The sequence below is a fragment of the Gopherus flavomarginatus genome, chromosome 4 (assembly GCF_025201925.1).
Source record: "Gopherus flavomarginatus isolate rGopFla2 chromosome 4, rGopFla2.mat.asm, whole genome shotgun sequence".
NCBI classification, from domain to species: domain Eukaryota; kingdom Metazoa; phylum Chordata; order Testudines; family Testudinidae; genus Gopherus; species Gopherus flavomarginatus.
The window spans coordinates 136,830,475-136,844,215 of record NC_066620.1 but is presented as its reverse complement, the minus strand read 5'-3'; the positions used below and the strand labels follow the sequence as shown (position 1 = coordinate 136,844,215).

At 46.0% G+C, this 13,741-nt stretch overlaps 1 protein-coding gene across 4 annotated transcripts in view; it reads right to left on the bottom strand.

The window, feature by feature from the left end:
• Positions 1-13,741, bottom strand: part of HACE1 (HECT domain and ankyrin repeat containing E3 ubiquitin protein ligase 1) — a 106,177-nt gene that overhangs the window by 17,968 nt on the left and 74,468 nt on the right. For all 4 annotated transcript variants that reach the window (XM_050949235.1, XM_050949237.1, XM_050949236.1 and 1 more), the window contains one exon: positions 8,495-8,691. In XM_050949235.1, coding sequence (XP_050805192.1) covers positions 8,495-8,691 — 197 coding nt within the window. The remainder of the gene's footprint in view (positions 1-8,494; positions 8,692-13,741) is intronic.

Here is a 13,741-nt window from a genome sequence, read left to right as displayed (position 1 = left end):
AGGTTGATAAATTTGAGAGGCTTCAGAGAAGAGCCACAAGAATCTCTGAAGGATCAGAAAACTTTCCTCATAGCGACTGAGCTCCTTGAGTCTATTTAGCTTAACAAAGAGAAGTTTAAGTGATGACTTGATTACAGTCTGTAAGTACCTACATGGGGAACATATTTAATAACGCGCTCTTCAATCTAACAGAGAAAGGTACACCATGATCCAATGGCTGGAAGTGAAGCTAGACAAATTCAGACTGAAAGTAAGATGTAAAGTACAATGAGAGTAATTAACCATTGGAACAACTTACCAAAAAGTCATGGTGTCTTGTCCATCACTGAAATTTTTTAAATCAAAACCATATGCTCTAGTTCTACAGCCTGTGTTATGTAGGAGGTCAGACTACACAATCACAATGATCCCTTCTGGACTTGGACTTTATGAATCTGTACTAAGTCTGCTTTGGTGGACAGGGCAGAGGAGTCCTTTTGGTTCAACAGAGGGAAAGGTACTGCAGGGACATTCCATGAAATATGCACTGCTTGACAAGACACAAAAGACATCAGTGGCTATCCAATGTAGCTAATGAAGTTACCAGTCTTTATGACCCTTCAAGTCACTGGTCTTTGACTTCAGCAGCCAAGAGACCAAGATTGCCTTTCATGCATCATAGAAAGGAAGTCCTCCAGCAATGCCAAGTGGTGAAGTGTCAGGTGTAGGTGAATACTGGAAGTCAGACACAAACCTTCATCCTTGGCACCAAGGATGTCAGGCAACATCCTAGGTGACTGAATAGCCCCTTTTAAGACAGCACTGCTCACCCCCATAAAGGAAGAGGCTAGCAAAAGTGCCATAATAATGCCTGCCCAACTCTAATCTGGACAGTTTACCACATCTGGTGGATCATCCACACACGAGGTCATTCTGTACGCAAAACAAGAGCTCTCACCATGGGGATATGGAACATAGGGACTCTAATAGATAACACCACATCAAGACCTGAAATGTGTACATTATTAATTGCAAGGGAACTTGCAAGATGGAGCATCAATATGGCTGCCCTCAGCAAAAGATGACTTGGAGAAGAAGGCTCCAGAATGGGGACTTCTGTCCGAGTTCCTAAGTGTGGGGTGTGCCCCTCTAGGGGGCATAGAGGAACATCCAGAGCAGGCACAACAGGGCCCAGAGCAGCCCCCACAGAGGCAGGGAGGGAGTGCCATCCAGCCCCCAGCCATATCCCTGGCTCCTGGCCCTGTGCCTTGGCCCCATTGCCAGCCTTGGTGTGGCTCTGCTCCTGGTCTCCCCACCAGCCTCGCCCATTGGACACAGCTCCATTCCTGGCCCAGGGTGAAGGCTAGGGGTAAGGCTGGGAGCAGAGCAGCACCTGGCCATGGGCCAGCTGCTGGTCCCCCCTACAGCCCAGTTGAAGCTCTGCTTCCGTACCCAGCCTCGGCACCGCTCTCAGCCCCAGACCCACCCCCCAGCTGCAGCCCCACCTTTGGCCCCCTTACCCTGTCTGTGTCTCCCCCCTCCCTACTTCCAAGCCACATCCCCACTCTCAGCTATAGGTAGACGGAGGGATGCAGACGGGAGGGGGGGGGCACAACTGTCAAAAGTTTGGGGCTCGCTGAACTAGGAGGTGGCTAATCTTTTGGAAAGGGAAAACAGCAGAGGAAGAAAGGATTTATGGCATTTATTTTGCCATTAGAAGCAGCTTTCTGAAGTCACTGAAAGATTTATCCATGGGAGACTAATACCAGAGTAGGGAAAGATAGCGAGGCTTGGAACAGTAATAAAGACCAATGGAGTTGGAAAAATGAACAGCAATAGTCTCCTACTTCAGCAAGTGTGCTGAGCATGAACTCTATTACAAACACAGTATTTAAGCAAGCAGACAATTATAAAACCTCTTGGATGCACTGGAGATCAAAGTACTGACACCTGAATGACTGTCATTATATGGCAAAGTGGCACTAATATCACCAGAGCAATGCAAGGGACGAATAGTTGGACTCAACATACAATGATCAGAATCATTTTTAAATTACATGCTGCTGCCCCTCAGCTGAAGATATTAAATCTAAAATTGAACATAGCAAAGCAGAGACATCCATTTCTTCAAGAAAAACTAAGGGAAGACTTAGGGGAAAGTTTGATAACATTACATCAACCAATAATGTACTGTAAAAGTGGAATATATTCAAATCAGCCATTCTTCAAGCCTCAGAAGATGTTCTAGCCATAAATCAAAGATGGCACCAGGACTGGTTCAATGAAAAAATCCTCAAGCAAAAGAATGATGTGTATGTCTTGACAAAATGACAAAAATCAACATTAAAGAAAGATAAATTCAAGTACCTGCAAGCCAAGGGTTAAAGACTGCATTCGTTCCTACAGGAAAACTGGTGGGAAAAGAAAGCAGAAGAAATATTGCATTATGTCAATACTAGCATAACATTGTTTCAGGATTCCCTGAAAGCTATTTATGTCCATCAAAATCTGGACCCTCTCCACTAAAGAATTCAGGTGGATCTACCTTAATTAAGGACAAGTGAGGCATCTCTGAAAGATGAGTACAACACTTCACTGAGCCACGGAATCACCCTTTACTATCAACCAACAGGTGCTAGAGGAATTGACCCCATATATGAAGAAATCGCCCAAATACCTACCACTGAGGAAGTGCAAAGAGCTATCAAACAAATGAAGTCCGGTAAACACCTGGCAAAGATGACATACTAGATGAAATCTTTAAAACTTGCAGGCCTAAATGCTGTCACTTATCTACATGAAATCAAAGATGGGAAGCCAAGCAAATTCCTCAGGGCTTCAAAGATACAATCAGTTACTCTATACAAAAATAAAAGCATTAACTCTGACTGTGGTAACTACCGGGGTATTTCCCTGCTATCTGTTAGTAGCAAAATTCTCAACACTCATATTTTGCTCAGTTTGTCAAAACAGTATCAGATACGTTTCTACCAGAGAGTCACTGTGGATTTAGATCAGGTCAGGGCACCAGACCTGGCTTTTGTTGAGAGACAGATTCAGGGGAAAAAAAAAAAATGAACAAAAACACAGAACTGTACACTGTCTTCATTGACCTAAAAATAACATTCGGTACTGTGAGCAGAAACGGCCTCTGGAAAATTCTAGAAAAGTTTGGCTGCTCCACCAAATCTGCCAACATCATATATCAATTTCACAAAGACATGACTGGTCAAGCCCTCTCAGACAGTGACCTTTTAAACAATTTCCCATATATAATGGAGTGAAGCAAGCCTGTATGCTGGCACTGGCCCTGGCCCTTTTTCGTCTCCTCTTTATAGCAGTTCTGAATTATGCAAAGACCAGCCTTCCAAAGGGCATCTACGTAAGGTATGGAACTGATGGAAAACTCTTCCATTTCCAAAGGCTTACTGCAAATATAAAAATTCTTGAGGAACTCATACAGGAAGCCCTTTTTGTGGATGACTGTGCACTACTTAACCATAGTGATAACGATCTACAGCTTATCCTTGACAAGGTTCTCTGAGGCAACTAAACAGTTTCAACTCACTATCAGCCTGGAAAAAAAAAAAAACAAAAAACAAGCCTTCTTTTGACCAACCACCAGCCAAATATCGCCACTGATTGTTAAGCCAAAGACTGTCAATAACTTTACATACCTGGGCAATACTATCTTAACAGATGGTTCGCTCGATCATGAAAGCTGAAGTCGAATATAAAAGCAAAGCCAGGCCTTCAGAAGACTTTGCCATAGGATACTCACCCAGCACACCATCCAACACTTAGGGTATGGCTACACTTGCAGCTGTACAGCGCTGGGAGTTACAGCTGTCTTCATACAGCTGTGTAGGGAAAGTGCTGCAGCGTGGCCACACTGACAGCTACCAGCGCTGCAGTGTGGCCACATTTGCAGCATTTGCAGCACTGTTGGGAGTGGCTGAACAGGCATTCTGGGATACCTCCGAATACCTCTGGAGGCCAATTACAGTGCTTTTGGTGGCCACACTGGCGGAGCAGCGCTGCATCACCAGCACTGCAATCGTTATACCCCAGGCAGAGCAGGAGTACAGCCAGCGCTGCAGCCAGGGAGATGCAGTGCTGTATGTGCCTTGCAAGTGTGGACAGTGAGTAAGTTGCAGCGCTGTAAACCCACCACCAGCGCTGCAACTCTCCAGTGTAGCCAAGCCTTTAACAAAACTGATAATACCCAATGCAGCAGTAATAGCATCCCTTTTAGACAGGTGTGAAACACAGACAATTTACCACAGACACATTAAGCAACTTGAAGAATGTCACACATGCTGCCTCCACTCTATTCTGAAAGTTGACTGGCAAGACAGTCTCAAACATTAATATCCTTGAAAGAACAAAACAGTAATTGAGGCCAGTTGAGGCCAAGTAAATGATCAAAACTCAGCTTAGATTGACAGATCATGTTATCAGAGTGGGCAACAACATAGCTCATAGAAAACTTTTGTTTTCTGGAGTGTTGCTCTTGAAAGCACAGTATGGGTGGACAACAAAATACTTCAAAGAGACACCCATAAGCAGAAACTCACCTCATGCAGCATAAAGAACAATACATTTGAAGACACAGCCAAGGACAGAATAGACTGAATAGAGAACAACTATCAATAAAAGTTAACACTTTGAGGAAGCCAGGTGCGAAAAAGTGATTGAAAAAAGGGTCAAGCATCATGCTGAGACTTCAGTGTGAGCATGCACACTCCTGTGTGACATTTGTTCATGATCTTGCTCCTCACAGATCATATTATGAAGCCACATGAGAGCACATGACCCTGTGAGTTGTCATTGTTGGATAGCCACACAGACTATTTTATTGAAATTGTATATCCTATTTTCAACACCATCCATATAAATTTCTTCAGGTTTTATCTGCTGAACTAATTTTTGTTTTAAATAAGTATGTGTCATTCTCAGTTGACATTCCTCTTCTACTGGACTGGATTAGCATTTTTTTTTCCCTTTGTGCCCCATGACTTTATGAATTGCTTGGGATGATAACACTTTTCAACAGGTACCCCTCTATGGGACACACACTAATGAATTTCTTCAGAGACTGAACTTCCCTCCTCTGACAGATGTTAGTACAAGTTTTAGAAAAGGACAATTGTTTATTCTTAAATTACAAAAAAAATTACAACATAGACTACAGAAAAATATTCTAAACTTATTGGAGAAGAAAGACTGCAGTATAAAGTTATTACTTACTTTGGATCTTTTTTTAAAAAAGGCATTTTTTAAATCTGCCAGAGTCATTAAGTTACACAGTACAAATACAGGTCATTAAGAAAATATTTACTGAATAGGTATGTCCAAGAACTGGCACATGATTTAAAAGTCAAGGACTCTGTATCCTTAGACCGGGGTGGGCAATCTAGGCCCGAGGGCCGTGTCCGGCCCCCAAGACATTTTAATCTGGCCCTCGAGTTCCCGCCAGGGAAAGGGGTTGGGGGCTTGCCCTGCTATACATGGCTCCAGGAAGCAGTGGCACGTCTCCCCTCTGGCTCCTATGCGGAGGGGCAGCCAAGGGGCTCCGCACGCTGACCCCGCCCCAAGTGCTACCCCCACAGCTCTCATGGAACGGAAACCACAGCCAAAGGGAGCTGCAGGAGTGGTGCCTGTGGACAGGGCAGCATGCAGAGCCATCTGGCAGCCCCACCACGTAGAAACTGGAGGGTGATCATGCCGCTGCTTCGGGGAGCTGCCTGAGGTAAGCGTCACCCGGAACCTGCACCCCTTACCTCCTCTTGCACTCCAACCCCCTGCCACAGCCCTGATCCCCTCTTGCCCTCTGAACCTCTCAGTCTCAGCCCAAAGCACCCTCCTGCACCCCCAACCCCTCATCCTCAGCCCCAACCCAGAGGTCCCAGCTGGAGCTCTCACCCCCTCCCGCACCCCAACCCCCAATTTTATGAGCGTTCATGGCTCACCATACAATTTCCATACTCAGATGTGGCCCTCCGGCCAAAAAGTTTGCCCACTCCTGCATTAGACTGAGTCTAGCTATCAGTAGAGCAAAAAAGTCATTGCCCTCTAACTGCTGTTTGTATGACCGTGTCATTAAATAGTTTGATAATCCCCCCATTCCCAAGAGACTAACATCCATATTTCAAAAATCATCATAACAATTAGCAACATCAAAAGGTGCTAAGGGCAAGAAGGGAATAGAAATATCACCTCTAGAGGTGATCTCTTCATGTCAGAGTTGAGCATGTAGTGGAGGTAGTATGAGAATATTTATAAAGCAAATATACAAAAAACTATCAACTAAAATATGTAAAATTCTTGTAGGATAAGTCAAACAGAAGAACTTAAATATTAGATTAGGGATGACATGTTAGCAAATTTCCAACTTCGTTCAAATTGAAAAGAGCATTGTAAACTGACAATAGACTTTATAATGGCAACACTGAAACCACAAATTATTGTGGGATATATTAAACTAAGAATATATATTATACTACAAGAATTTAAAAGAGATTGGAAGAAAGCAACAGTGAATTTGTTCCCTGACTCCATCCATTTATAATATTAATAAAGGGGCCAAATCTCCACTGACTTGCATTGTGTAGTCATTTACACCTGTGAAAAGGGGGTGGAAAACCAACTCTAAATGGTACAAGACAGTGGAGAATCAGTCTCATAAAATGCATGTTAGTTATCTGAATGACATGTCTGCCCTGATAGAAAGGAAGATTATGCATGTAAGGATTCACTGTCAAAGTTCCAGAAACAAGAAAATTTTAAAATAAATGATGACACCAAGTGGTCATTTGCCAATATAACAGCCGAATATCTTACCAACAAAAAGCTAGATAAATACATGCAATTTATGTATACATATAATACACATAGTATGCTGAAGTCAGAACCAGTGCAAAGGAAGTACAGAATTTGATTGGAACAATGTCTGCTTGACTCTTCTACGAAGTGTTAAAAGTTTTAACACCAACTATATTGATGCTCGTTTGCTTAATACGGAAAAGGATTATATGCTGGACTCCCATACTCTCAATGTCACAAATAAAACTGATTAAAACTATTTTCATATATACTAAACAATTTATACATGGCTGGAAATGCTTCTCATGGAAACTTTCAGACCACTATATTGAATAAACTGAGCACAGTTTCCTTTAAAATCTATTCATATACAGTGTGCTTATACTGGTAACAGACCCACCACGACATAACCATTTAATACATATGGAAAGATTAAAGAAGAAAACACAAATGGTAAATTTCTGAAGTGTCAGTAGCATGAAGGCATATTACCAGATACTGAACATTAAAGACTGCATGAAGAATACACTGAGCTATTGAATGAAGGACAAAATTCAATAAAAAGGTAAGTTATATCATAATTTAGAACTAAATTTTTAAAAAGAGGCTGGGCAAAGGATACTATTTTAACCCTTGTTATGGTAATTACACACCACAGATTAATGACTTTCTCATGTAGGCAGAGCATGAAACATAAAATCACAGTACTAAATTTTAGAAGTCTACATTACTTTATATCTTTTCCAAAGAAATTCTCTTTAGATTTCACTATATCATTCAATTTTCAGGGGTTTATAGCCACAGGGTATACAGTACATATTTAATTTAGGTTTAGTTTTTCTGTAGCACAAGCAGCAGCAAGTTGTTTACAAAATATTTAACACAGAGAACAGAAACAGACTTTGCTTTAGTACTGTGTTTAAGTATTAGGCCCAACTGCGCTAGCACACAGATTTTAACCCAATTATAATTCTGTCAGCTTCTGCTTTACATAGATCAAAATGTTATATTGTTAAACTTTGTTTATGGCTCATAAAATAAGCCTGGAACTGTTGAAAGATGAAAGGCCTAATAAGTTTATTTCAAAATCCTATTCCTTTCTGTTTAGTGAATGAATTTGCATCGTGTTTTGTTCAATGATAATGTTAAGACCAAACTGTCTGGGTAGCTGAGCAGCACAATTCCTACTGACTTCAAATGGAGTTTTGGGTGCTTTGCACTTCTCTGTCCCAACACACCTTAAACACTCCACTGTTTAGTAAACCGGCCATGTTTAACAGTGAATTTTGCAACACTTAAGCAACATTACCTACAGCTGTATTTTTGAAAAGCACACAGGTGTTCCTTGTTAATACTCCCCCTCCTCCCACACCCCACCCTCCGCCAAGAGCTTGACCATGTACAGTATAGTATGATGTCACTTCTAAAAAGTCTTTCATTTGAGTTCTACCTTGATTTTCTTCATAAAAACTCCAACAAAAGAGACAGACAGACAATTTCCGAGAGCTGTTTAAAGAACTTTCTTCAGAAGAGTCCAATTTACTGACATATACAAACGGGGACCATTTTGCCAGCTACTTTTTAAAATTGTGGGTATGATTACTTTAGGTACATAATTTATGCTTCTACTCACTCATAGGTCAGTTAAATTGTTCTTATCAGTAACTTCTGGATAAACCTGAACACTCACTTTGTTGTCTTGTGTAACAAGAATACTTGCACCCCCTGGTTTCAAAGGCACTTCTTCCATTGCTCCAAACACATCAGTCTCGACAGAGAAGGTCAGTTCCAGCCCAAGATCACTGATATCATTATCTAAAATCCACTGCAAGTTCTTTGCATACTCTGGATCAATTGATGCCACATCCTGATAATTTACAGGAATACCTGAGAAAATGAAAATTAAAAAAAATAAAAATCCAAATATTCAGTTTGCCTCAGCCTGCTTTTTCTATGGTAGAAGATTGCCCTCTAGAGAGGGACTGGAATAATGCAGGGATGAAAAACAGATTTATAGTCATGATACACAGCAGAGTTTAAACTCGCCGTATCTTCTGTATTTTGGACACAGACATAGAAAGTAAAACATGTCCTTTGATATAGATTCTCCTGGTGAACCGAAGTCATACACCATTTAGTCAATAAGCTATAACAAATGCACATTCCTGGGACACTGACTCAAGTCTCACTGTGAAGCCCAAGGCTTTCAACCATTGACCTCATGAAAATACACCAGTCCAACAGGTGTTTACAACTAGTAAGTTTTACAAAACCAGTTGCTTTAGTATGTTAAAAGAAATGTCTCTTTTCACTAAAAAGCAGTTTGTAGCTGGAAAAAAATACTAAGGAAGTAGTTATGGAGGTCTTTTATATACTCAGAATAAATTAATTTCCTTGGCTATTTACATTTCTTTTTTATCCCATTTCTTATGAGACGAGACCTGCTACTCTTTCAGCAACAACTGTGGTCCAGCTACAAATCACGTTTAGAAAAAAAACTAAAGTTGTGAAACTCTAAAGCAATTTACATTATAAAAACAAATCTGGAAAGAGGCTAAAAAGCAAAAGTTGTTATACAGCTTAAGCTGAATACAGAAATAAGTTTTAGAATTTCCTATTTTTATCCCCTTTCCCAAATACACATCCAATGACAGCATGCATTTTGCAAGCACCACTGCTAATCTGATCCTTCCATATCTTCCTCTGTTGTGAAACCATGGAGAAAGAGGGAAGATCAACAGCTCCTCCAATCTCAGCCCTGGTCACTTCTGGCCTATCACATAGTCACAGCCAAAGCCAAAGAAATTTCTTTCACATTTAGTTCCAGCTTTCTTCTCTGCCTGCACAGTAATGTGAAAGATCACTTATCAGTAAGTGTTCAAGAGCTACCTCTGTACAGTTCACTGCAATGTGGCACCGCTGGTGTCAAGCTACTTTGCAAAACCACCTCCACGGGCAGGTGCACGAGAGTTCTCGTCTATGAGTGACATCGCCACCCTACGCTACATAAGGAATTGCCCCAGTTCCTTCTTCCAAACTACAGTATAAGACGGTTACTCACCTTTGTAACTGTTGTTCTTCGAGATGTGTTGCTCACATCCATTCCAGTTAGGTGTGCGCGCCGCGCGTGCACGTTCGTCGGAAACTTTTTACCCTAGCAACTCCAGTGGGCTGGCAGGTCGCCCCCTAGAGTGGCGCCGCTATGACGCTCGATATACACCCTTGCCGGCCCACCCGCTCCTCAGTTCCTTCTTGCCGGCTACTCCGACAGTGGGGAAGGAGGGCGGGTGTGGAATGGATGTGAGCAACACATCTCGAAGAACAACAGTTACAAAGGTGAGTAACCGTCTTTTCTTCTTCGAGTGATTGCTCACATCCATTCCAGTTAGGTGAATCCCAAGCCATACCTAGGCGGTGGGGTCGGAGTGAGAAGTAGCGGCATGGAGCACTGCAGATCTGAAGGCCGCATCCTCTCTTGACTGCTGGACCAGGGCGTAGTGGGAAGCAAAGGTGTGGACCGACGACCAGGTCGCTGCCCGACAGATTTCCTGGATGGGCACACGGGCGAGGAAAGCCAGCGACGACGCCTGCGCCCTGGTAGAATGCGCAGTCACACGGCCCGTAGGAACGTGGGCCAGCTCATAGCAGGTCCTGATACAGGACGTTACCCATGAGGATAACCTCTGCGAGGAGATGGGAAGCCCCTTCATGCGGTCCGCTACTGCCACGAAAAGCTGGGGGGATTTGCGGAACGGTTTGGTCCTCTCCACATAGGACGCGAGAGCCCTACGGACATCAAGCGAGTGGAGCTGTTGCTCCCTGCCTGAAGAGTGAGGTTTCGGGAAAAAAACCGGGAGGAATATCTCTTGGTTGATGTGGAAGGCTGAGACCACCTTGGGGAGAAAGGCAGGGTGTGGCCTCAGCTGCACCTTATCTTTATGGAAGACTGTATACGGGGGGTCTACCACGAGAGCCCGGAGTTCCGACACCCGTCTAGCTGAGGTGATAGCTACTAGAAAGGCAGTCTTCCAAGAGAGATAGAGTAGGGAGCAAGTAGCTAACAGCTCAAAGGGGGACCCCATGAGCCGAGACAACAGCAGGTTAAGATCCCAGGTTGGAGCAGGGAGTCGGACGTTAGGGTACAAACGTTCCAGCCCCTTCAGGAATCTAGTCACCGTCGGGTGAGAAAAAACGGAGCGGCCATCCCCACCCGGGTGAAAGGTGGAGATAGCTGCCAGGTGGACCCGCAAAGACGATATCGCCAGGCCCTGTTGTTTGAGGGACCAAATATAGTCTAAAATATTGGCCAACGAAACTTCCATACGGCGGAGACCTTTCTCCACACACCAACAGGAGAAACGCTTCCACTTGGCCGAGTATGTCGCTCTAGTGGAAGGCTTCCTGCTGCCCAAGAGTACCTCCCGTACCGGGGTGGAGCAACGCAGTTCAGAACTGGTCAGCCACGCAGGAACCACGCCGCTAGGTGCAGCGACTGCAGGTCCGGGTGACAGAGAGACCCGTGTTCCTGGGTGATCAGGTCCGGGTGAAGGGGCAGGGGAACTGGGTCGGCTATGGCCAGGTCCAGCAACATGGGGTACCAATGTTGTCTGGGCCACGCCGGGGCTACCATGATCACGCGAGCCCTGTCCCTGCGCACCTTCAGAAGGACCCTGTGGACTAGTGGGAACGGGGGAAACGCGTAGTACAAGTGGGTCGTCCACGGAATAAGGAAGGCATCCGCAATAGACCCAGGCTCCCTGCCCTGAAAGGAGCAGAACGCCTGGCATTTCCTGTTCCCTCCGGACGCGAAGAGGTCCACACGGGGATAACCCCACCTCTGAAAGATTGAGAGGGCGACGTCCGGGCGAAGGGACCACTCGTGTGAGAGGAAGGATCTGCTCAGGCGGTCCGCCAGCGTGTTCCGTACTCCGGGGAGGAAGGAAGCCGTGAGGTGAATGGAGTGGGCTACACAAAAGTCCCAGAGTCGCATCGCCTCGTGACATAGGGGAGATGATCTGGTGCCGCCCTGCTTGTTGATATAGTACATGGTCGTCGTGTTGTCGGTAAACACCGCGACACAACGACCCCGAAGCTGGTGACAGAACGTTTGACAAGCAAGGCGGACCGCTCTCAACTCCCGCATGTTGATGTGTAGCTTCACCTCCTGCGGGGACCACAGGCCCTGTGTTCTCAGGGATCCCAGGTGGGCCCCCCAGCCGAGATCTGAGGCATCCGTCGTTAGGGACACCGAAGGCTGGGGTGGGTGGAAAGGGAGCCCCGCACACACTACGGACTGGTCTAGCCACCAGCCGAGAGAATCTAACACCCCCTGGGGGATTGTGATCAGCATGTCTAGTGGTTGCCTTGCCGGCCGGTAATGTGCGATGAGCCACAACTGGAGGGGCCTCATGCGGAGCCGAGCGTAACCGGTCACAAATGTGCATGCTGCCATGTGACCTAACAGGGTTAGACATGTCCGTATTGATGTTAAGGGGGCTGCCCGCAATCGCTGAACGATCGCCGACAACGCCTGGAACCTCGGTAACGGCAGAAGAGCCCTGGCCACGGTGGAGTCCAGGACGGCCCCGATGAACTCCACCCTCTGCGTGGGGAGCAGGGTGGACTTGTCTATGTTGATCATGAGGCCCAAGGTAGCAAACAGGCCAGTGATCCTGCGGACGTGGCTGCAAACCTGTAGTTCCGACGTGCCCCGAATTAACCAATCGTCTAGGTAAGGGAACACGTGGATACGACTGCACCGAAGATGTGCCACAACGACGGCCATGCATTTTGTGAATACCCACGGGGCCGTAGAAAGGCCAAATGGGAGGACTGCAAATTGGTAGTGAAGGCGGCCCACCACGAATCGAAGGAAACGTCTGTGGTGTGGCCAAATGGCAATGTGAAAATAAGCGTCCTGCATGTCGAGGGCGGCGTACCAGTCTCCTGGATCCAGGGATGGGATAATGGTCCCCAGGGATACCATGCGGAACTTCAACTTCACTAGGTATTTGTTGAGCTCTCGCAGATCGAGGATAGGCCTGAGGCCTCCCTTGGCCTTGGGGATCAAAAAGTAGCAGGAATAAAACCCCTTGCCTTTCTCGTTTTCCGGAACCGCCTCTATAGCTCCTTTGTTGAGGAGTGCTTGTACCTCCTGTCGAAGGAATTGCTCGTGAGAGGGGTCCCTGAAGAGGGACGAGGAAGGGGGGCGGGAAGGAGGAAATGATATAAACTGCAGGCGGTATCCCGTCTGCACCGTGCGTAAGACCCAGCGGTCCGATGTTATTTGGGTCCACGCCGGGAGGAAAAACGAAAGGCGGTTGGAAAACGGGGGGGAAGGATCCGTGGGGAAAACTGTTACTGCGCCCTCGGGCGCACCTTCAAAACGAAGGCTTGGGCCCAGGCGGGGGCTTAGAGGAGCTTTGATTCTGCCCCCCCGGTTCCCCGAATGTCTACGCCTTCCATTCCTGCCACGGCGCCTATTGAGGTCCTGCCGTTGGCGGAACTGGGGGTATGGCCTGCGCTGCTGTTGCTGCTGTGGCCGGAAGGGTCTGCGCTGCGTTCCTGGCGTGTGCATCCCGAGGGAGCGCATAATGACCCGATTGTCCTTGAGACTTTTCAGTCTGGGGTCTGTCTTTTCTGAAAACAGGCCCTGGCCTTCGAACGGGAGGTCCTGGATGGTGTATTGGAGCTCCGGTGGAAGGCCAGAGACCTGAAGCCAGGAGATGCAGCGCATCGTTACCCCCGAGGCGAGGGTGCGGGCAGCCGAGTCTGCAGCGTCCAAAGAAGCTTGCAACGAGGTTCGTGCAACCTTCTTGCCCTCGTCCAGAATGGCCGCAAATTCTTGGCGGGCCTCCTGTGGCAGCAGCTCTTTGAATTTATCCGCTGCCACCCATGAGTTAAAAGCATATCTGCTGAGCAGGGCTTGCTGATTTGA